The sequence below is a fragment of the Enhydra lutris genome, unplaced genomic scaffold (genome assembly GCF_002288905.1).
Source record: "Enhydra lutris kenyoni isolate GAN:26980312 unplaced genomic scaffold, ASM228890v2 scaffoldscaffold37, whole genome shotgun sequence".
In the NCBI taxonomy this organism is placed as follows: Eukaryota; Metazoa; Chordata; class Mammalia; order Carnivora; family Mustelidae; genus Enhydra; species Enhydra lutris.
In genome coordinates, this window is record NW_019154121.1 from 32,234,046 (window position 1) to 32,255,154 (window position 21,109).

Sequence of the window (21,109 nt, forward strand, 5' to 3'; positions counted from 1 at the left end):
GGCGCTCACGCAGGAGCCACCAGTCCTGGGTGCGGCCCTGTTCACCTTTCCCGTGGTGTTAGTTGGCCCGTCTGTAGCACGTCCTCTGTTTTCGGATGCCACCGCCTTTGAGTTTCACACAGGAAAGTGACCAGGTTGGAGAGAGGCTCAGAGCCAATGAGAGCCTATGTGGGTGGTGGCCGCAGGGCTGAGGCCCGGTTTGAAGAGATAAGGTCAGGAACGTGGGCGACCAGACGTGTCTCACGAGCACTCCTGAGGGAGCCCTTCTTTCCAGGGGGTTTCCTCCACGAAGTTAGAAATGGCACTGTGCTATGATAAAGTCACTTGTAAGAGGAGAAGTAAATATTTTCAAGTTACTTAAAGGGAAAGCTATGACATTCTGATAAAAAACTAGCATTGAACATAGCACCAAAGATCAAATACGACAATGTTAAAAATATTGCTGGGTGATATACTACTTTAAATTATCTAGTAAAACAATTAGCAATTAATAAACTAATTATGATTAATAATTAATACGATACAACAATCCAAATGAACGTAGGCAGAATGATTATTATCCTCATTTTTTAAAAGTTTTATGTATTGAAGTAATTTTTACAGTCCATGTGGGCTCAAACTCATGAGCCGGGGCTCCAGAGTCTCCTGTTCTGACCAAGCCGGCCAAGCGCCCCTAGTCCCCTCTGTGCTGGCTGCAGAGGAGGCAGAGCCGAGCTGGCTAGTGCTGACACGTCCAAGGTTCTCTGAGCTTTAGCGAAACCAGCGTCTCGGGAGCCAGGGAGCGGTCCTGCGTGAGAGATGCTTCAGTCTCACGCACGGCGTTCTTTCTTTGTGCAGGTGCAAACAGTTCCCCTGCCAGAACCCCTGTCTGTGGAATTTTCGTTGATTTTGCCACAGCCTCACACCGTGAGAAGAGTCGGACTCAGGCCCTTAAGCAAAAGTAGGTGTGTTGGGAGTTTGTGAAGGGATTTTAATATACTTCAACATGCTTAAAAAAAATGGGGCTTTTCTTTTTCATTTTCACTGCGGATGTTAGGTACATTTTTAAATTTGTGCGGCGCTTCTCCGTGTTCTGCTGTTGTGTTAATAGTGTCCGTGTGTGGCCTGCTATCCCCTCTGCTCAGTGTCCAGCGTCTAGATCCTAGAGTCACCCTGGGAGTCAGGGCCTGTCTTGGCTGAGGGGATCACAGCCACGCGCTCCCTGACCTGCCTGAGCCAGGCCCTCCTGTGTGTGGGCGCCAGACTCCCCCTCGGGGTGCAGCTGGCACCACCCAGTGCCCGCACGCCGGCGGCCTCAGTGTTCCCGGGTCCCCGTCTCAGACGGGGAGGCTGAGGAGTTTGTCAGGGTCCGGAGTACTAACGCTTGGTAACACGTGGCGCGAGCTCCCCTCTTTGTCCCAAGCACTGTGCTCCTGTGTGCTAACCACGTCACTCGGTCCCTGCAGCTCCATTTTACAGATGAGGAGAGTGAGGCTAAGGGTCAACGTCTGGATGGTGGAGCTGAGCTTTGAACCCAGGGCTCCCAGATGTCGCAGTCCAAGCTTACAATTTAAAAATTTATAAAATTAGAAATTTATGAAAGTCAAGGTGTATAGTCTCAAGTAAAGGGTTTATCATATTAAACTCAAGTATGATTTAGGAGTAAACGTAAAAATTAAATGTTTTTTTAGGAAACCGTGTTTAAAAGCCATCATTCCATCTAGCTCGGTACATGACTTTAGTGGGTGCTTAGGAAACTCTGCTTAATAAACTAATCATGATTAATAAGAATAAGTTTTCATATCATTTTTGTTATCCTTATATTTTGGGCCTCCAAAATAGTAAAATCAGTTTTTGCCACTATGGCTAGGTTTTGTTTTTGCTTTAAACTCATTCAAGTCTTGGAAACTACATGTGGTTTAGTGTAATTTTTAGAAACTCGGAGATAATCAGAACCACGCAGTGTACTGTGTGGGCATAGGTAAATGTAAGCTGGAATTACGTTCTACAAAGCAAGAAGATGATAGTTGCAAGTTCTGTGTACTGGTTGTGACAGGTGGGGGGCCCTTGGTGGGCACAGGTCATTCCACGGTTTCAGGCCCTGGGATGTTACCGTATTATGGTACGTAAGTGTACGTGTATTACTTGAATTACTTCGGGTCAGAAATGATGCTGAATATGGAGGACCGTGGAGGTACTAATTCGGGAAGGTGTGACAGTGGCCAAAGCGTAAGGTTATGGAAAGGTGGCCGTTAGTGGGGAAGTCCGAGAATGGGCATGGAAGGAGGGAGGGAGCAGATCTCATTTGCAAGCTGTCCGGTGGTGGAGACCATTCCCCACACGCAGTCTGAGCACCAGCCATGTGGAAATCGTAGTAAATGGGAGAAAGCAAACGCTCTGGCCAGGCAGAGCTTGTATCCAGTGCGGGTGATGAACTGTGAATTCAGGGCTTGGTCCTGGGCAGGCCACAGGAGGGGGCCCGGAAGGAAAGAGAGACCAGCTCAGGTGAGTGGAGAAGGACAGTGTGTGAGGCCAGGGGAAACCACAAACAAGAAGCACCCTGGCGGCCTCATCGGGCAGGAGGGGCAATGGGCTGTGTCATGTGCTGCTTGGCCACCTCCTGTCTGGGCATCTCGGAAGGGTGGCCTAAAGGACGGCGTGTACCTGACCACAGCCCGGGTGACCTCACAGGACGTAACCCTTCTGATCAGGGCATCAGTTCGTGAAGTGAAGTCGTTGCTTTCCATGGAAGTTCTAGGCAAGCACATATTCCAGCTTTATTTTGTGTTCACGTCTGGCGCACGGAATTAGAACCAAAAATTTGGTTCATTCTCTGTTTGCATTGCTGGTGCATGACTTGTTATTAACAACTGTGGAGTACCTCAGACTCACACACACAGGAAAATTCGGTCCTTGGCAATTACCTGATCTGATCATAAGCTTCCTTCTGCTCCCCCCGTAATTCCCTTTGTGTATCATTAATTTGACTTTCTCTTGCTTCCGTTTGTTTTCAAGGATGCGTAGTACAAGGCTGCTTCGGCTCCTTGACTTGGATTTTTCGTTCACTTTCTCTCTCTTGGATCTGCCTCCGGTGAATGAATATGACATGTATATCAGAAACTTCGGGAAAAAAAATACCAAGCAGGTGAGCAAAGATGTCTTAACTAAGTGGCAGAACGCAAGTGCAGTGCCGTAAAGGACTCTCGTACTGTGCCGTGTCCCGTTCCGGAGCATGAGGGCTTGGGAATGGTGAGGGAAGGGTACAGACCTGAGGAGAGGGAGCGCCTCCACTGTGTGGTGCTCACGAACCTGGGGAGATTGGGCAGACGCTCCCCCGGGCTCCATGGGCTCCCGGGCGGGGACGGATGGCCCGTGTGGAATGGGGTATGCTCCCAGACTTGCAGATGTTTTGTTGAAAGTCAAGCAGAGTGTTGTGTTTGGATCCCTCGCCCGTGCCCTGCCTTCTCCCCCAGGTCTCAGAGTGCCCCACCTGCCGTCCCTGCCTGCCTCTCTCTGTTACCTTGCTTTCCTCCTCTCCTTCACCTGTCGGGTCCCCAGTGTGCACGTCCGTGCTTCAGGTGAAGCCCTCCCTTGTGGCTTACGCTGAATTATTTTTCTTCTTCCAGACTTGCCATATCCGCACCACGCGCTCTGTCCTCTGGGTGTTGGTTCTGTGACTGTCCAGCTTCCCAGCAAGGGTGTAAAGTCGGGCATCGTCTCTTATATTCTTTTTCTGTCCCTGATGCTGTCAGCGGTCGGCAAGCACTTGGGTTTGCTCCATCTGTACGGCTCTTTCCACAGGGAGAAGGTCACAGGGCGATCCTCGGCGAGCTGCCACCTTAGTCTCGGCTTCGAGGCTGACTCCCTTCGTCCTTGAGCAGATGACCTGCTCACCTCAAAGCTGTTGGTGACACATTTATCTTTACTGAAGCACGTGCCTTTGCAAAATAAAACAAGTTGTGTTTGGTTTTGCAAAACCAGAGAATGTTCTGAGAAGACAGGCAGTTGGTGAGCTGGGCAGCAGTATTGTCAAACCAAAGCTAAATTGTTTTGTCAGGAATGAGGGAGTGTCTGTGTTGTGTGAACGGAGGTTTTGGGCTCCCCATGAGAACGCTTCCTTGGGGCCGTGTTTGAACAGACGGCCAGAAGGAGAGCAGCGAGCTGTGTGTAAAGCGGACGTGCTCTCTGAAAGTGTGGGGGGGGCAGGTGGTTTCGGGGTTGGATGCTCTTGGGTCTCTGGGCTGGCAGGAGCTGTGTCTCACGGAGGTGCTTCCGTCCTATGGGAACCTCCTCGCGCAGGTTGGGTGGGGAATTTTTGCCCCCACGAGGTTGTGCTGGAACCTCCTGGGGGCCTTTCTCCTCAGGTCGGGTCGGGTCGTACCCTCGATGCAGGTGCGCCCTGTGGAGCCCAGGGCTTGCCCTGCGGCAGAGGTGGAGGCGGGCGCTCTGGGTCCTCAGCCCCAAGGTCTTGGAAGCCTCGAGGTCGGGGTGCTGAGCCTCAGGCTTTTGATGTGTAGCTGCTTCCATCCCTGTCCTCCCCTGAGCTGCTGACTCCGTCGCTCTCATTCTGGGACTGGGGACTCCGGCTCGGGGAGCTCCTTCCACTTCTGTCCAATTTTGACTTAACAGTTGAATGTGATTATTTGAAAACACCTTAAAAAATTAGGCCTGTATGTATCAACATGTAAGACCCAGCGGTCTCTGCAGGATTGTTATTTCCACCAACACCTTTGACAAAAACAGGAAGACTCATTATTAACTTTAAAACTTCTGTTTTTTCCTTTTTTGGGGGTGGGAAGGTGCTCTGAAGGTGACACCGAGCGCTAGTTCCAGCGTCTCTCTTGTTTTCAAGGCCTACGTCCAGTACAACGAGGATGCTGTGGACAGAGACGTCCAGACTGAGGAGATAGAGACCCGAGGGGTGTGGACCCAGCACCCTGCCGAGGGCGCCACTGTGTCAGGTGGTGAGAGGTCTTTGCTCTTGAGTGCCGCCTACGGTGTCGCGATGTCGTTTCCGGTGTGGTGTTTGTGACCTTTCCTGTCCTTTCTTGTGCTGTTTTCCAGGTGTGGTTGTTAGTGTGTGACTAGGGAGACACTCTGTTCTTCCCAAGAGCAGACTAGCTTTTGGGACTCAGCGACATGAGCACTGAGTTAGGGGCCCAGTGGGCCTTGACCAGGGTTGGTTCTTAAGCAGAGGGAGGCCACATTCACACAGGTACTTTCCGATGGGCCTGTTCTCACTAATAGAGAACTTCTCGAGGCGGTTGTTTCCAGACACGCTGTGTCGATGCGGAGGGAAGGCCCAGGGAGTGCCTCCGTGCCGGTCGCCTTCCTAGTGGATTGTTAGTCACGAGACTTAGCCTGGGTGGTGGGGGCCCTATTGCTCCCTTTCCTCAGGGAAGCCCCCACTAAGAAAAGAAGATACCCAACTCTGACACAAAGTGAATAAATTGATACCTTTAACTATTTCCCTAAAGCATGTAAGTAGGGTTCTGTGTACAGACTTTCTGTAAAACAAGGTGCAGCTGTTTTTGAAAAAATCGTGGTGGATCTAGAGAACAATGTAAAATTCTCTGACTTTTCCTTCCAGGGAAAAGTTTGTAACAAGTCTTTGAACCCTAAGGTGTGTAAAACGTGAAGTTTAGGGTCAACTTCATTGGTTCAGTGCAGCCTGCTCTCCTTAGGGAGTGGGAGCGGAGAGCTCCGTGACGTGGCCACCGCACCGAAGGTCGACACACCCCGGCTGTCCAGCTTCCTCCGGGCGGCCTGCCAGGTACGCGCTCGTCCGGCCCGTGGGACGTGTGTCACCACAAGGCGGGTGTGTACGGGGATTGCGTACTGTCATACCGATTGCTTACCTTTACCATAAGTAGAGACGGAAAGCCAGACTTGCTCAGTTGTGAAAGTAGCCGTTCACTAAGGTGTTCAAAACTAGTAAATTCATGACTTTTAACTGATTGTGAAATTTACAAAATACCTCCAAAGATGATGGGAACGGCCTGTTGAACCCCATGCACACTGCTGGTTGTCAACTCACGGCCGATGGTCTCATCCATGCCCCTCGCTCCCCCACTCCCACCCCCAGCTATTTCTGAACAGACACTCAGCCCCTCTGTGTTTCCGCGTGAATCTCTCTGAAGGCTCAACAGTAGCGATACTCCTTAAATCGATCAAGAGCCAAGTCGCTCACATGCCCTCCGTTGCCTCCTGTGTCTTTGTGGGAGTGACACGCGTGTTGAGCACGGACCCTGACGGGGGGCTTGGAGCCAGCCTGTTTCTCCGTCGTGTTCTGGACACACGGTGGTCCCTTCCTCCCCATGTTGAGTTAGGGAGAGGGTCTGTGCATCCTGAGATAGATGACACTTTCACGTAATTTTAAATTTAATCGGCCTTTCTTTTAGGGTCCGTTAATGGGGATCTACAAGGAGAGAGCCCTTGGGTACAGGGTGAGGAGGAGGAGGTTGGGGTGGAGTAGGAATGAACGAGGCCAGAGCGGGCCAGGTTGGGTCTGGGCTGACCTTGACCTGCCAGCTCTCCTTCATCTTCTGCAGCCCAGCCTCCCGTTTCTCCTGGTTCTGCCGTGTGTACTCCTGACCCTAAACATGACCCTGTTAGAACCATGCCAGTGACGTACGGCTCATTCTCTCCTTGCCGTGGCCCCATGAGAAAGACAGTGGTAGTGTGTCCATGCCACGTTTGTGCCCCCTCTTTAGTCGAGAAGACTGGGGTGGTCCACTGTTTTCCTTCTCCTGTTATTTTTAGCAAAAGCATTTAAATAAGGACTCTCCTGTGGAGTTTATGTTAATGTCACTTTACCTTTTAGTTTCTGTTATTGTGCATAAAGAACAACGTAATTTTGTTCTGTTCATTTCTATGATGTCTGGAATGTAAGCAGTTGTTTTTGGAAATGCAATAGATGCACAGGTAATGACTTGTGCCTTCTGTTTTGTTCTTACAAAAGTGCGTATGTTTGCTTACGAAGGACCGCTCACTGTCTTTGAAAGGTGATTGCGGTTCTGCTTGAAGAGGACCGTGTGGGACCCGAGCCCGGCTGGAGCCCTGGGACGCAGGACGGCACCCTGCCCGTCAGTGACAGGTCCTCACAGCTGAACGCCAGCCTGCCATTCCTTCAGAGTAAGGGCTGCTCTGCGGGTGTGTTGGTGCGGACAGAGCACTCTTTACTGTTGCCTCCCGTGTCCCTGTCGCGGGGCTTCCCGACCCGGCCTCCGCGGCCCTCTGAAGGGCAAGGTCGGTTTCCTTGTAAAAAGGAAGCCGTGTTAGAGTCAAGTGAACACGCGCCCGACGCGACGGACGGGCACGCTGTGATCTCAGGGAGTGGAAGCTGAGGGTCTGTGGGTTTGGGTTAGATCCCGTTTCTTCCAGTCCCTTATGTGGTTTCCCTGGGCCCCTTACAGGGCAGCCCTGGGAGCCGCGTGAGGGGGTGTCCCTGACTGTGGTGTACGCGGCTGCTCTGTGCTTCCCACGGGCCCCCGTCCCCAGATCTCGGCGGTCTCCGAGCGGTCCCTGAGCGCCGCAGGCCCAGCGGCCGTGTGCGCGTGTGACCGTTGAGACTGCCCGTAGCCCCGTGCGTTCACGTGCTCAAGCTGCCGTTTCTGGAGCTGGTCACCTCCGCCTCGTCCCGGTTACCGAGGTCGTGGCCGCAGCCTGGTCCTGGTCCGTGCTCGAAGGAGGGCACAGGAGCGTGTGAGTCTCTTCAGTAACTCGTGTCTCGTGCTGCACACGGAAGGCACAGATGGCCTGTCGGGAGAGAGCAGATGTCTTCAGGGCTTTACCTGGAGCCGAGAGAGCCGGCAGGGAGAGCGCGGTCGGGCAGTATTGGGGTTGCGCTGGGAAAGGCACAGTGCGATGCCGGCAAGACCAGCTTCTGCAGCTACCACGACCCACCGGGTGCCCAGTGGCCTGCTCGCCCGGCGTCCCAGGCCCATGGGGAGCAGGTGTTGGTGCCGCTCGCTCAAGGCGTGTCTTCTGGCCTCCCTGCTGTCTAGAGACTTAGACTTTCATGTGTTCCTGTGCATTAACCGGGTACAAAAACGGCGTTATTAGTTTAAAAAAGCTCACGTTCTGTGAGAATTTTTCATTTTTAAAAAGGTAAGAGTTACCCTGTCAGAAAAATAGTTGACCATTGTCTCTGTAGTGCTCAGAACACACGTCACACTCCTACACCCACCGCACCCCAAGGCATGGGAGTTGAAGATGTGCTTTTGTCCGGGTCAGGACGAGTGACAGTGGTTCACGAAAGCTGAGGGAGCTTGGGCTAGACACACGCATCTAGGATCCCTTGTGAGGGACACGGGACGCACGTATGTTCTCGTAGGACGGGGCCCTGGGTGTGGTGGGCACGGCTTCCCCCCGTGAACGGTGTGCAGGTTTCTCTTGTTAGTTTTGTGTTTCGTAACATGAACGTATTTTTTGAGAAAGAGAGAGAGAGAAAGAACGCGCGGGGTGGCTGGGGAGGGCAGAGGAAGAGAGAGAACCTGAAGCAGGCTCCACGCCTGGTGCAGAGCCCAGCGTGGGGCACCAGCTCAAGGCCCCGAGATCACCACCTGAGCCAAAACCAAGTCGGCTGCTCAGCCGGGAGAGCCACCCCGGTGCCCCTTCAGTGACATGAATTTTGAGGTAACGGAAGGAAAAAGAGATTAGGTGGTAGGTTATCTGACAGAGAAGTGGGTCTCACCTGTGAGCCTTGGACTTGGTCTCAGTACACCCCAGCCCGTGCCTCTCACGGATCTGTGCGGCGCCGTCCTCGCTGTTGAGACACGGCCCACTGAATGATGCGGCCGACGCTGGCTGCTGTCTCTTCGGGTCAGGGGGCCGGAACCCTGGCCTCCAGGTGACTGGAGGGGTGAATGTGCCATGTGCCAGAGGGGTGAGTTCCGAGGACAGGAAGTGACAGGGTCGGCGCTCTAGGGTCCTGAGGGAGAAGGCCTCACTGAGTGAAAACCTCAGGCTTTGAGGGGCTCAGCCAGGCACGAATGGGTCCTCTGTACAGCCTGACTCCAGATCGTGTCCAGGCAACTTGGTTCCCTGGGAGAGCTGGTGGACGAGGGGCCTCCGCCAAGCATCAGGAAACCACGAGGCCACCCAGGCCTTTCTCAGAGCAGTGGCCACTTGCCGAAACCCAGACCTCAGGCCCAGGCAGCTATGGAAGGACTTTGTTCATTCTGGGGAACTTTATTTGAATATTCCTTTAAAAAAATATATTTCTTTGAGAGAGAGAGAACTCCCCACTGGGCCGGGAGCTGGATGTGGGACTCGATCCCAGGACTCTGGGATCATGTCTCGAACTGAAGGCAGACACTCCACTGCCTGAGCCACGCAGGCGCCCTTATCTGGATGTTCTTGTGTGTTCATTTAACGTGGATTCCGGCAAACACCAACATGCCGACACACTTCTCTCATTTTTACCCCCAGATCGGACAGTGTTGTGCTTATGTGCCTCTCAGGGGCAGAGCCAGACGGTGGTGTCTGTGCACGGGCTTCCTGGAGCCCCGTTCGCCCCCGCTCTGGACGGCAGATACGTACTGTGCGTGTGGGATATCTGGCAGCCTTCGGGGCCCCAGAAGGTGCTGATATGCGAGTCGAAGGTACGGCCCCGGGAGAGTCGTAGGTTTACGGACAGGAAGGCCCGGCCGTGGGAGGGGCATGGTGTCCGGTGGAGGGCAGCACGGGCCCACAGGGACTCAGGGGTCATTTCTTTCTCTCCCTGGCTGTCCTCAGCTGTGTGCAGGTATGAGGGGACACAGGCACGTGTCTGCTTTGATGCTAGAAATTCTTAGTTCAAAGGTCATCTCAGACTGAAGAAATGTGGGGTCATCACAGCTTGTGATGACCAGCATATTAGTAAGTACCAGCGTAGCTACGGACTTCACAAAGATGTTGGTCACCCTCAGCATGGCTCTGGACCCCAGAAGTGTCCTTTCTGGCTCGTAGGATTTGAGTCATGGATATTTCAGGAGTTTCTTCGTGGGCTGAAGGGTGGCAGAGCCCTCTCTCGCGTGCCACCCAGCCCCTCATTAACAGATACAGTGGGAGAGCTGTCCTTTCAGGTCTGCTTCCGATTGTGTTGGGAAAATACGTACTTGTATTTTCCTGTTCATGTGCTCTTTGATCTCAAAGTCATCGATGTTCACCGAAGTTGTTGAGTAACTTTTACAGGTTTCACAATACAGGATGTCAATAAAATGACAAAGCATGGCGTTGCCATTCTGGGCCCGGTGACTTGGGTTGAACGGAGGGGTCGTGGTGCACACTCTGCGTGCCCAGGTGTGTGTGAGGCGCCATGTCTGTGACCGCCAGTCCTTGAGGGGAGCTCGTCCTCCCTGCTTTTCGCCTGGGGCCGGTGCGGACTTGTGCCTGCTTAGTTCTGGGTCCGCGGTCCCCGGGGACAGTGTGGGACGTGGGGAGGGTTGGCGCTCCCCTGACCATGGCTTCATGTTTTTAGTCTCCAGCTTCCTGTGTGTCATTCCAGGTCACATGTTGCTGCTTTAGCCCTTTTAAAGCCTTTTTACTGTTTGCTGGGACCGTGCACGGCTCGGTGGTCGTGTGGGACCTACGAGAAGACTCCGGAATACATCGTTATGTGAAGCTGGGCGATTGCTTCTGGACGTTCAGGACAGCAACATTTTCTACTGGTCAGTGACCCCCACCTGCCCATCTGGTATCCTCTGGAAAAGTCAGGACAGTGTTGAGGAACATCCTTCCTTCAGATTACCACAGAGGACAGGGTCTGACCTATGAGCAAAAGAAGCATTTGATGAACAGCAAAAACAAAAATCTACCCGCAGGGCTCAGCTCACGACCAACAATGATGAGAATGCTCTTTTTGGTTAAATTTCTGGATTCCAAATCCTCAGTGAAATAACTTCTAGTTTTAAGTTAGCACAAGGCATATTGGAACGTGTGTGTTCCGTGGCTTAGTTAACCCCACTGATGCTTGAAGTAGACAGAAAATGCCTCCCCTCCCGGAGCTGAAAGGACCCTGCACACCTGAACCTGCCAGGAGCTTCCCGCTGTGCCTCTGGAACCACAGTCACGGCACCCATGCACACAGCGCAGCAGCCACACCCACACAACCACAGCTGCAGCCACAACCCCCACCTTGCTGGTGGGCCCCCGTGTCCCGGGGGTCCTCAGTGCTGTGTAGACACAGGTTGTCTGATGCCTGTCTTGGGCTCCTTCCCTCCTGCTCGGGGAGAGGAGGAGCTTGTCTCTGGTCACACTGATGTCAAGGCAGGGCCAGCGCTCAGACCCCATCGTCTTCGCTCTGTCTGTCTTCTGTCCCTGCCCAGGATCTCCTGGTTTCCTGTGTCTCATTAGTGCCACCAGCCACTAATCCGTTTTCTGTCTACGGTTTGCTTTTCCCCTCGTGTCCAGTGAATGGGCTCCTCCAGCGTGTGGACCCTGGAGCCCGGCTTCTTTCACTGAGCATTTTGCCTTTCCGGGTCTTTGTGCTGCTGCGTGCACCAGCAGCTCGTGCCTGCCCCGTGTGCCCCGTGTCCCCATGTCATTACCTGCCCGCCAGGTGGTGAGCATATGGTTAAGCGCGGCTGTGGGCGGCTGAGACGAGAGCCTGCTTCGGAGGGCCTGTCTCAGCAGCAGCAAACATGAGCTCCTGCTGCTCTGCCCCTCGCCAGTGCTTGGGGCCACTGGCCTTTTAGCCACTTCGATAGGTGTGTACTTGTGTCTCACTGTGGTTTTAGTCTGCATTTCCTGATCACATAGGATGTGCAGAACCTTTTCAGAAGCTTTTTAACAAAAGATTTATTTATTTATTTGGGAGAGAGCGTGCATGAGGTGTGGGGAGAGGGGCACAAGGAGAGGGAGAGAGAACGTCAAGTAGACTCGGTGCTGAGTGCAGAGCCTGACACTGGGCTCGACCTCACGGCTGGGATCACGACCCAAGCCGAAACCAAGAGTCCGTGGTCAGTGGACGGCTCCGCCCGCGTGTCCCATGGGCATGCTTTAGCTGCTGTGTGTCTTCTTCCCAGACGTGTCTGCTCAGGTCTTCAGCTCATTTCTACAAGTGATTTATTGCCTTCTTGTTGAGTTATAAGAGGTTTTTTTTTTATTTTGGATAACAGTCCTTTATCAAATCTGTTTTTTGCCAGTATTTTCTCCCAGGCTGTGGCTCATCTTCTCGAGAATTTCTTAACCAGGTGGCCCTTTGAACTTTCTGTCCCCAGTTTCCCTCCACGAGAGTCTGATACCTCACGTATGGTGCGTGTCTGTGTGCTGTATGTGCGACCCATGTTACACCGTGAGCCTTAAAGCTGCCGGTTACTTTACCAGCAAAAGTGGGTTTATTTGGGCATGGAGGAGGGTTGCAAACCAGACCAGCACGCTGTGGCAGATCTACAGGCAAGTGCGAGACACACAGGACAAGGACGTTCTTTCTTGGAGGAGGATGAAGTCGGGAGGGTTGTTAGGAAGGAAGGTCCCCTGGTGGGAAGCAGGGGTTCCGGGTGATGGGGTTTCTCACCAGCTGAGCTGCACGGGATGCATGGACATCTTTCCCAGGTGATTTTGTTCTTGTGGAGGGTTCTGATGTTGGCGTCTCTGACGGTTCTTCTTGTGACCGGCACTGAGGGCTGGGCCTCCCAGCTAGCCTCCAATTCCACTGGAGTGAGGTTTCCCTTTATTAATTTTCACAATGCATAAACAAGGTTTTTTCTCCCCTAGCAAACGACCTTTGCCTCCATGGAGGCAGTGTTGCTACTGTTGAGAATGTAAGAGTTTATAGGTAACTTATGGGTTTAATGCTATTACGGAAGATAGCTTTTTTTTTTTTTTAAGTGATTTTATTTATTTATTTGAGAGAGAAAGAGAGAGATCACAGAGGGAGAGGGAGAAGCAGGCTCCCCGCTGGGCAGGGAGCCTGGCGTGGGCGTCGATCCCAGGACCCTGAGATCGTGACCTGAGCGGAAGGCAGACACTTTACCACCTGAGTCACCCAGGCACCTCCCAAAAGATAGCTTTTAAATATGTGCATTTTCTGACTGCTCCAGAGGTACTAATTAACATTCGAATTCATGACCATGTTCAAAACACTAGAACAGTAAATTTTTGAACCACACATACGGATAAGTGACTCCATTCAAACATCTCCTTCATTTTCTTTTGCCAAATGAATGTTGCCACTGGGACCAGTCAGGTGTCACTAAGCTCCCAGTGGTGAGAGAGCTGGGGAGCTTCCGACCCAGTCCCTGCACAGCCCCCAACCAGTGTCATCCCCCTACAGGCCCCCCCAGTGGATCCCCAGTGCCATCCCCCTGCAGGCCACCCCCGGTGTGGCCCCCCATTGTGTGCCCCCCAGGTTGGCTCACCCATTCGCAGCCCCCCTGCAATGCACACACCTGCTCTCCCCCATCCTTGCCCTCCCCCCACCCCTGTGGTGCTCAGCTCTTCTCCCAGTATGCCCTCCTCCCCCTGCCCCAGTATGTGGGCTGCCCGGAGTGCTCGCGCCTCGGGCCCCGTGAACTGGAGTCGTGTCTGCTCTTCACCGGTTTTCCCAGGGTTTGGCCCCTGCTCTCCCCGTCTGTCCTGGGTTTCTGATTTCAGATGTTGGCTTGTTTGGTTGCTTGCTTGAAGTCCATTTCCAAGTGCTTTTTGAATGATGTGAGGCAGTTCTGGGCTTCTGCTAAGTGCTCGTTTGGGGCAGGAGGACTGTCCTCTCAAATGCTTTGATTTGCATTTTGTATTTTCTTCTTACAGCAGTTTTGTATGGAGTTTGTCTGTTTTTCTTTTTTCCTGCTCTTGGACCTCTTGTAGACGGCTATTGTAGGTCAAAGGAGCTTTATTCTATTAGTTTGTGAAATGTCGTTCTTTACAGGCGGGTGTCTGCTCCGTGCGCCGCGGGGCCCTGCTCTTCTGTCGCGCCTCACTTTCTGTCCCTGTGAGCGGCCCCCCGGGCCTTGCCCTGGAAGCTGGGTTTGCTCTCTGAGGGCGCTTTTGCCTGGTTTCTGTTCCACCTTCAACTCCCTTGTGCGTGAAGAGTCCTCATCTCACCCCTGCCTGTGGTGCCTTGTACACTTGGGGAATGAGAACTCGTCTCTCTCCTTACAGGTGTTTTGAGGTCCATGGTCTCTGTGTCATGGTAATGCTGGAAGCTGTGATCACGCCTCATTTTATTGGAGGCCCATATTGGTTTTTGGTGTTTGGGGAGGCTGGAACCCACATGACATTGGTTGCGCTTCTGTGATTCCTTCACATGTGGTCCTGTGTGCTTTAAACCCTAGACGGCATCCTGACTTCCGTAAACCACTGCAGTCCCGTTCAAGCGGTGGAACCTGTCTCCACACCTGTCTACAGAAAACAGAGTTTTGTGCTTTCCCCCTTTTCTACTCAAGAAGGTATGTGGCTTTTTACCTCAGTCAGGTCCTTCTAACAAGTTATCCAACATGGTTTCCTTGTTCACAAGCCTTTTCCTGTTTCTATTGCCACTAGAGATGTCAGGTTTGTCCTTCCACGTCGCTTCCCTGGATGAAAGTGGGGTTCTCAATGTGTGGGTGAGTAGGATGCGCCCAGGCGCTCACACACGGGGCAGCGCTGACTCGGAGCTTGGGCCCTCTGACATGCCGGGTCCGCGGTAGTCCCGGCGCTGCTAAGGGTCAGACGAGGGTGTGCTTGGCTAAGACCGGAGCGGCAAGGGCGAGACTGGGCTGACCCGGAGGCTGCTGCAGGCCTTGCTGGGGGAGTGAGGGGTGGGGCTGGGGGTGCCGTCGGGGGTGCGCTTGGAGGTCGCACTGAGGCTCTGGCCACTGGCCAGTCGGAATGAAGGGGTTTGAGAAGAGGTCAAGGAGAGGGATTCCTAACACTTGAAATGCTGGCTTTGAAGTTAGCGATCGCTCTTTTTTCTGGAGCGGTTATGGGTTTAGTACCGAGTGTACAGTGCTGGCCTAATGAGAACGCGCTTTGCGTAGATCGTGGCCTGGTACGGCCCTGACACGCATTAACGCTCATTTCAATATTCTGTTTTTAGGTGGTGGTTGAATTACCGAAGGCAGACATTGCAGGCTCAGTAAGTGACTTAGGTAACTATTCAGTAAAAAAGATTAAATTTGGTCAGTGCCCTCTGGAGTGAATAGAGATTAAAGATACCGACAACCACTCTGAAGCAAGTGGCTGTGGCAGACGACACCGGCGATCTGGAGGCCGCGGTCCGACCGGTGCGGAGCCGTAACCGGCCACGGGGCAGGTGCCGCCAGCGAGTCGCTGATGACCTTCTGGCGGGCGGTGTCTCCACCTCGGGAAGGGTGGCCCGTCCCGCTTCCGTGCGTCATTCTCTGTGCTCCCCCCGCACACTCAGGAGTCTGTCTCCCCCGGTGGGTCCCCCTCACCATCGCCGAGCGGCCCGGGGCTCCCCAGGCAGTAGCGACCGGCGAGAGGTCGCTGGGGCTCAAGTTCCGGCGGGGGGAGGCGCCACGAAGGGGCTCGGCTGGCTCCCCGGGAGGGGTCGGCGAGACGTTAAGCAGACGGGGGGCGAAGGGGCCGCCTCGATGGCGGGGCAGGGGTGTTCTGGGCGCACACTGGGCGGTCCTGGTTCTTCGTGCTCCTTCCTAGGCAGCTTGTCCAGTTTGCGTGGTAAGTCCCCAGCCCGGGTGTGAGTTTAGTGTGATAACGAGGGGGAAGCTGTGAAGGGTCGGTGCTGAGCTCCGTCCTGGCTCAGGCCGGCTCAGGCTGGTCCCCACGGCCCGGCCTCCCCGCCGCATGCTGCTGGGTCAGCCCTTGTCGGAGTGGGGGTGAACCGGTCAGAAACCGGGTCCCGGGGGCTTGCTCAGAGCTTGTGGCGTCCGGAGTGCGGCCTGGTTTCTGGTAGCAAGTGGCACCTGCCAACAGGCCAGAGAACTGGGTGACCGTGGTGGCTGAGGGGCTCCTGGGTGAGGGACCAGGGTCCCCTCCCTGCTCTGTGTCAGCCGTGAGTCAGCTCGGGCACCCGGCCGCCGCCGCTGCCACTGCGCCATCCAGTGCTCTGGCCCCCCGAGGCTTGGGAACAGGGTCGTGCATCTGTCCCTCGGGTCTGGCGCTCCCTGACTGTCCTAACGTCGTTCGGTCAGTGGCTCAGCTTCTGGGGATCGGCCCTGCCCCCGCCAGCGAGGAGCGCGTGCCCGCCGTGTGGAAGTGAGAGCGCGAGAGCTGGGGTGCTCGGTGCCCCGCGTCCGAGGCGGTGTGCACTCGAACTGCAACGAAAACGAGACTGAATCATTCAGGGATTTCACTCAGAGACATTTTTGAGGCAGAATAGCCGTTTTCTCACTGTTTTCCTGCAGCATCCTCTCTGCTTCCTGCCAAGTCGTCATGCTGAGTCTGTGTTGAGCCTCTGGGGGGCTCGGAGACTCCCGGACGTTGGAGCAGGACTATGTCTGCGAGGGGCTCACCCCCTCCTCCTTGCGTGGCCTGATGGTGGGGACGGACTCAGAGTCGGGCCAGGGCTGACCTGCCCTCACCCTGGCTGGGGCCCCGGACCCACGGGGGTTGCAGCCTTGGAGCGCACCCTGAGGCTGCCTGTGTCGCTCACCTGAAGCGTGACCAGGGCATATTTTAGGAATTTTGGATTGGGGCGAGGGCTCAGTCTCTGTGCACAGCGGCTCACAGTCCGCCTGTGGAGGTGAAGTCCCGTTGCATGTTATCGCCCGGGGGTCAGGGTCGGGCAGGGTGTGTCCCATCGTTAGAGGTCGTTATCTAGAAACTCCTTTTATCTATAGAACCCCGTACCCAAGCTCTGGCCCTGTTTCAACTTTGCTTCTGGGAAAAGAAGGGACGACGTTCCTACCGGTAGTCCGTGCTGGAGGGGCTCTGGCCTCCAAGTGCCCGGGGGAGGGTCCGAGGCGTGTGTGTCTGACGCGAGCGCTCACGCAGGTCACCGCTACAGCGGGCCACTCGCCGTCGGCAAAGGACTCTCTCAACAAGCTGTCCCTCTTTCCACTGCCAGGGGAGCGCGGTGACGGCACGCTGGCTGTGCTCCCCGGGGTGTTGTCTTGGGGGAGGCCGGCACACCAGCCGTGGCCATCGTGGCTGTGACCGCTGTGTCAGGAGCGCTTATTAAAGGCTGAGCACCTGGGGCAGGAAGACTTCCCAGGGGAGGTCGTAACAGTTAGGCGGAGACCGCCGGCAGGAGGACGGTGCGTGGGGAGAATGGAGGGCAGTTTCACGTGTGTGACGGCAACAGCGAACATGGTCCCGTCAGTAACTGTGACAGAGCCCGTCACATAGTTACAGTCACCCTTCCTGTTGCAAGTCGACTTTGTCTACGTGGCTACGCTTGACACACTCCCGAGGCTCTAGGCAGTACCTTGCCCAGAATTTGGGTTTCAGTATAGATACATGTTTAATTCCCTCCTTTGCAGTAATTACAAAAAAAGAGGGAGGATATTGGGGACAGACAGGAGGCAAAGCCAGTGAATGGCTGAGGGGTCAGGGTTGTGGCCATAAATGCTTTGGGAGTCCAGGGAGGGAACAGCTGTCGGTCCAGGGAAGGGGGTACGAGTGCTGAGGAGTGGGGGCGCCTGTGCGCTCTGCGGCCAGCGAGCGAGTGGCCGCCGGGCGTGCCTCCGCGTTTGTGAGGAGGGAGGTCCTGGGGTTTCTGATGCGCGCGAGACCACCGGTGGGCATTTACGGCAAAGTATTCCTCTTGGAAACTTAAGGTCTCTTTTTTTTTTGTTTTTGTTTTGCTTAGTGTACCACCATTTTTTTATTTTATCAAATCTAAAAAAAAAACGTAAAGGCTTCTTGACTGGTTCCACAGTCCTTTTCTCATAAGGCAGTTTGCGGGACCCTTGCCTGGATTGAGGAGGGAACACTATGGGCCCATGTTTTGGTGTCATTTCGTAACACAGTTCTTTGGGCAATGAAAAATGATTTCGGGCAACTGTAATTGGATTTTGGTTTAACTCGTATTAAGAGGTGCGTTTATTTATGATTGCCCTGTTTTCAGGTTTGATCCCTGGAGGGAGGGTAAAGCTGGTGCACAGTGCTGTGGTTCGGCTGAGCGACGGGTAAGTCGGTGCCCCTCTGAGTCAGAACCTTCCCTCCTTTCCCAGCGTCAGGGAGTCGCGCATACGGAACGTGCGTGGTCAGGTGTGCAGGGAAAATCCAACTTCTCACGCTGCGTTTTGCAGAGTTAGTTTAGTATTAATGAGTCACTGTATAAATGCAGTTACCAGGTGTACAGCGAACATCTCTTTCTCGATAATTTCTATCTTATACATCGGCACTACAAAAACTTGACTGTTTTGGGGTGCCTGGGTGGCTCAGTGGGTTAAAGCCTCTGCCTTCAGCTCAGGTCATGATCCCAGGGTCCTGGGATCAAGCCCCGCGTCAGGCTTTCTGCTCAGCGGGAGCCTGCTTCCCTTCCTCTCTCTCCACCTACTTGTGATCTCTGTTAAATGGGTGAATAAAATCTTTAAAAAATTTTTTTGACTGTACTTCCACCAGTTTTAATATAACTGAAGTTAAGTGGGTTTCAGGTTCAGAAACTTTGATATGAAAGTGTTACTTAGAAGCTTCAATTTCCACTTTTACTCCTATGACTTAATGTGACATGAAGACTTTATTAAATACACAAGTATTGTCTGTGGGATTTATATACGCCACGTAAACTTGTTCCTGAAATATCTTTTCTGGGTCTTATTGTAGTGGGGGCTATCAGCATGCGATTTGCCCTTGAAAAGTTCCTTATAGTAGCGTGATTCTCTTAGAGTGCCTCTGGGTGATAGTAATGAATTTGTACCTGTTTTGAGATTGTAAATCAGCTTTAGTTGGTTTAAATATAATTACTAGAGGGACTCTCTTCTGTTTAAAAAAGTCAGCTGCTACATGGTACCACCAGCCTCAGGTGACCCCTGGCCCTCCCTGGATTTCCCGTGGGTTGGGGGTGACAGCTGAGATGGGAGGTGGACGAGGGTTGTGCTCAGTCAGAGGGAGGGGCACGAGCCCCCGACCCACCTAGGGTACTGCCTGCAGGTTTGATGTTGAGAGAGGTGGGCGCGAGTCGCTGGCCAGGCGCGAGTGTTTGCTGTGCTGGAGGGTGCAGACGGCCCTCTTGCAGGAGGGACGGAGCCGGGACAGGATTTTAAGGCAGGGGTGGCAAGTCTCATTTGTGGTTTAGGAGGGTCGACTTGGCAACACTGTGAGACTGGACGGAGGAAGGGAGACAGGAGCTGTTGCAGGGTGGACAGAGGGCTGGGGTGTGAAGCGCGGTGGCCGTCTTGCTTATGGAGGGGTTGGCCTCAGGGGGTGGAGCTCGGGGAGCTGCCCTGCCCCGGGTGTCCGGCTCTGCAGCCAGCTGTCCCGCACATAAGGTGAGGACCGGGAGCCCGGTGGGAGGGGGCCGGGCCGTGCTGCGTGTGGCCATGACCAGGAGGCCGCCAGCTCCATGGCAGGGATCTCCGACTGGGGAGTCGTCAGCTGACCGGGGACATTTGCGGTCCCGAGTGTGGGTATGAGGGAGAGAGGCCAGATTCCCAGCTTCTGGCAGAAGGAGCAGCCATGGGCCCTTTCCTGTACTTGTGACATACGCTGTATAACAGAAAAACTAACCATAAACTAAACAGTTTTCCCAGCAAAGACGAGGACGGCGCCCACCAGGAGCGGAGCTTGCAGTTAGCACGCAGGCCTCCGTCGTGTGGAGGCTCGGCGGTCCGTGTGGCTGTGCAGGGCTCAGGCCATGCGACCCACACGGCATCAGGCTTGCGGGACGCTGAGGGCTCGAAGTGAGAGCGCCGTGCGGGGTTCCTGAGTTCACGGCCGCTTCAGTGAGGAAGAGACTCAGGAAGCCCCACCCCGACCCAGGAGAGACACGGTGGCAGGAGACTTGGAATCCCAGGGGACCCCCAAGCTGAGGAGGCGGCCCACCAGCGGGCCCCAGGACAGTTGCCCGCTAGGCGGCGCTCAAGGCTGGAGGAGGCCGGTCCTTCCGCGGCGAAGGCGTGTGAGGCTGGGAAGCCAAGCGGGCGATTCCGTCCAGTCAGCCCTGTGCTTCGTTCAGGGTAACCTGCGGACGGGGAGGGCTGAGCAGGCGATCACCAGAGTTGCGCAGCTCGTCCCTGAGGGTTCACACCGCAGTGCACAGATTTTATAGAGTGAGGGGTGTGCAGAGAGGCCTCGTGGTGTGGTCTGAGGGTTTGTGGGCCCCTCCCCGCAAGCTAACCCCTAGGTAGATCTCATGGCGCCGTCTGGGTCTCAGGAAGCGGAGACCCTACGTTGTCTGTTTTTTTTTTTTTTTTTTCCAAAGATTTTATTTATTTGACAGACAGAGATCACAAGTAGGCAGAGAGTCAGGCAGAGAGAGGAGGAAGCAGGCTCCCCGATGAGCAGAGAGCCCGATGCGGGGCTCGATCCCAGTACCCTGAGACCATGATCTGAGCCGAAGGCAGAGGCTTTAACCCACTGAGCCACCCAGGCGCCCCCCTACATTGTCTTTAACAAATTGGTGGACGGCCAGAGCAAGCCTCCCCAATCCTGGCCTCAGTGGTCCTTTTTTAGGTGTGTATATTACTCCCCAAGGGGCCCAGAACACGTCGCTCCAAGAGAGGACACCCAGATGGAGTCAGTATTGCCAGCACTCCAACAGAGGCAGGGGTGCTCCCACGAGATGGGCTCCCAGCACTCTTAGGGGAAGCAGTTCAGAAAGAAAAATGATAAAGACTCCAAGCCTGAAGCAGCATCTACCACGGCACAATGAATGGGTTCAGCACAACAAGAACTTGGGATAATGGGACAGTCTAAAAGACATTTCGAGAAAGAAACTATAATCTTTCAAATTTACAGTTTGTGGATGGTTAGATAGATTAGACGTAGCCGAAGAAAGAGTTAGTGAACAGGAGACCAGAGCTGGAGGCCTGCCCAGAGCTTAGGGAACAGGAGAAGAAATGGGCAAAGAGCAGCGAAGAGCTCTGTTGTCCAGGGACTCCGGCAAGGGGTGGGTGTGTGACGTACTGTAAGCCCGATGGCGTCAAACAGCTCATCCACTCATCTTCACTGTTTCTTTCCAGCCTTTCCCATACGCGCTTTGAATTCTGGGGGGCCATGCAAACCCTGAATGTGAAGTTTCTGCCTTCAGACCCTAGTCACTTCATTGTTGGCACAGACGTGGTAAGTAGGAGTTTAAATCTAA

General features: G+C 54.2%; 1 protein-coding gene across 2 annotated transcripts in view; it reads left to right on the forward strand.

The window, feature by feature from the left end:
• The window catches only part of LOC111154368 (WD repeat domain 60), a 67,744-nt gene that overhangs the window by 38,689 nt on the left and 7,946 nt on the right, over positions 1–21,109 (forward strand). For both annotated transcript variants that reach the window (XM_022513918.1, XM_022513917.1), the window contains 12 exons: positions 838–940; positions 2,995–3,124; positions 4,832–4,943; positions 5,664–5,752; positions 6,984–7,113; positions 9,412–9,584; positions 10,469–10,631; positions 14,235–14,348; positions 14,443–14,504; positions 14,978–15,029; positions 17,930–17,990; positions 20,988–21,087. In XM_022513918.1, coding sequence (XP_022369626.1) covers positions 838–940; positions 2,995–3,124; positions 4,832–4,943; positions 5,664–5,752; positions 6,984–7,113; positions 9,412–9,584; positions 10,469–10,631; positions 14,235–14,348; positions 14,443–14,504; positions 14,978–15,029; positions 17,930–17,990; positions 20,988–21,087 — 1,289 coding nt within the window. The remainder of the gene's footprint in view (positions 1–837; positions 941–2,994; positions 3,125–4,831; positions 4,944–5,663; positions 5,753–6,983; positions 7,114–9,411; positions 9,585–10,468; positions 10,632–14,234; positions 14,349–14,442; positions 14,505–14,977; positions 15,030–17,929; positions 17,991–20,987; positions 21,088–21,109) is intronic.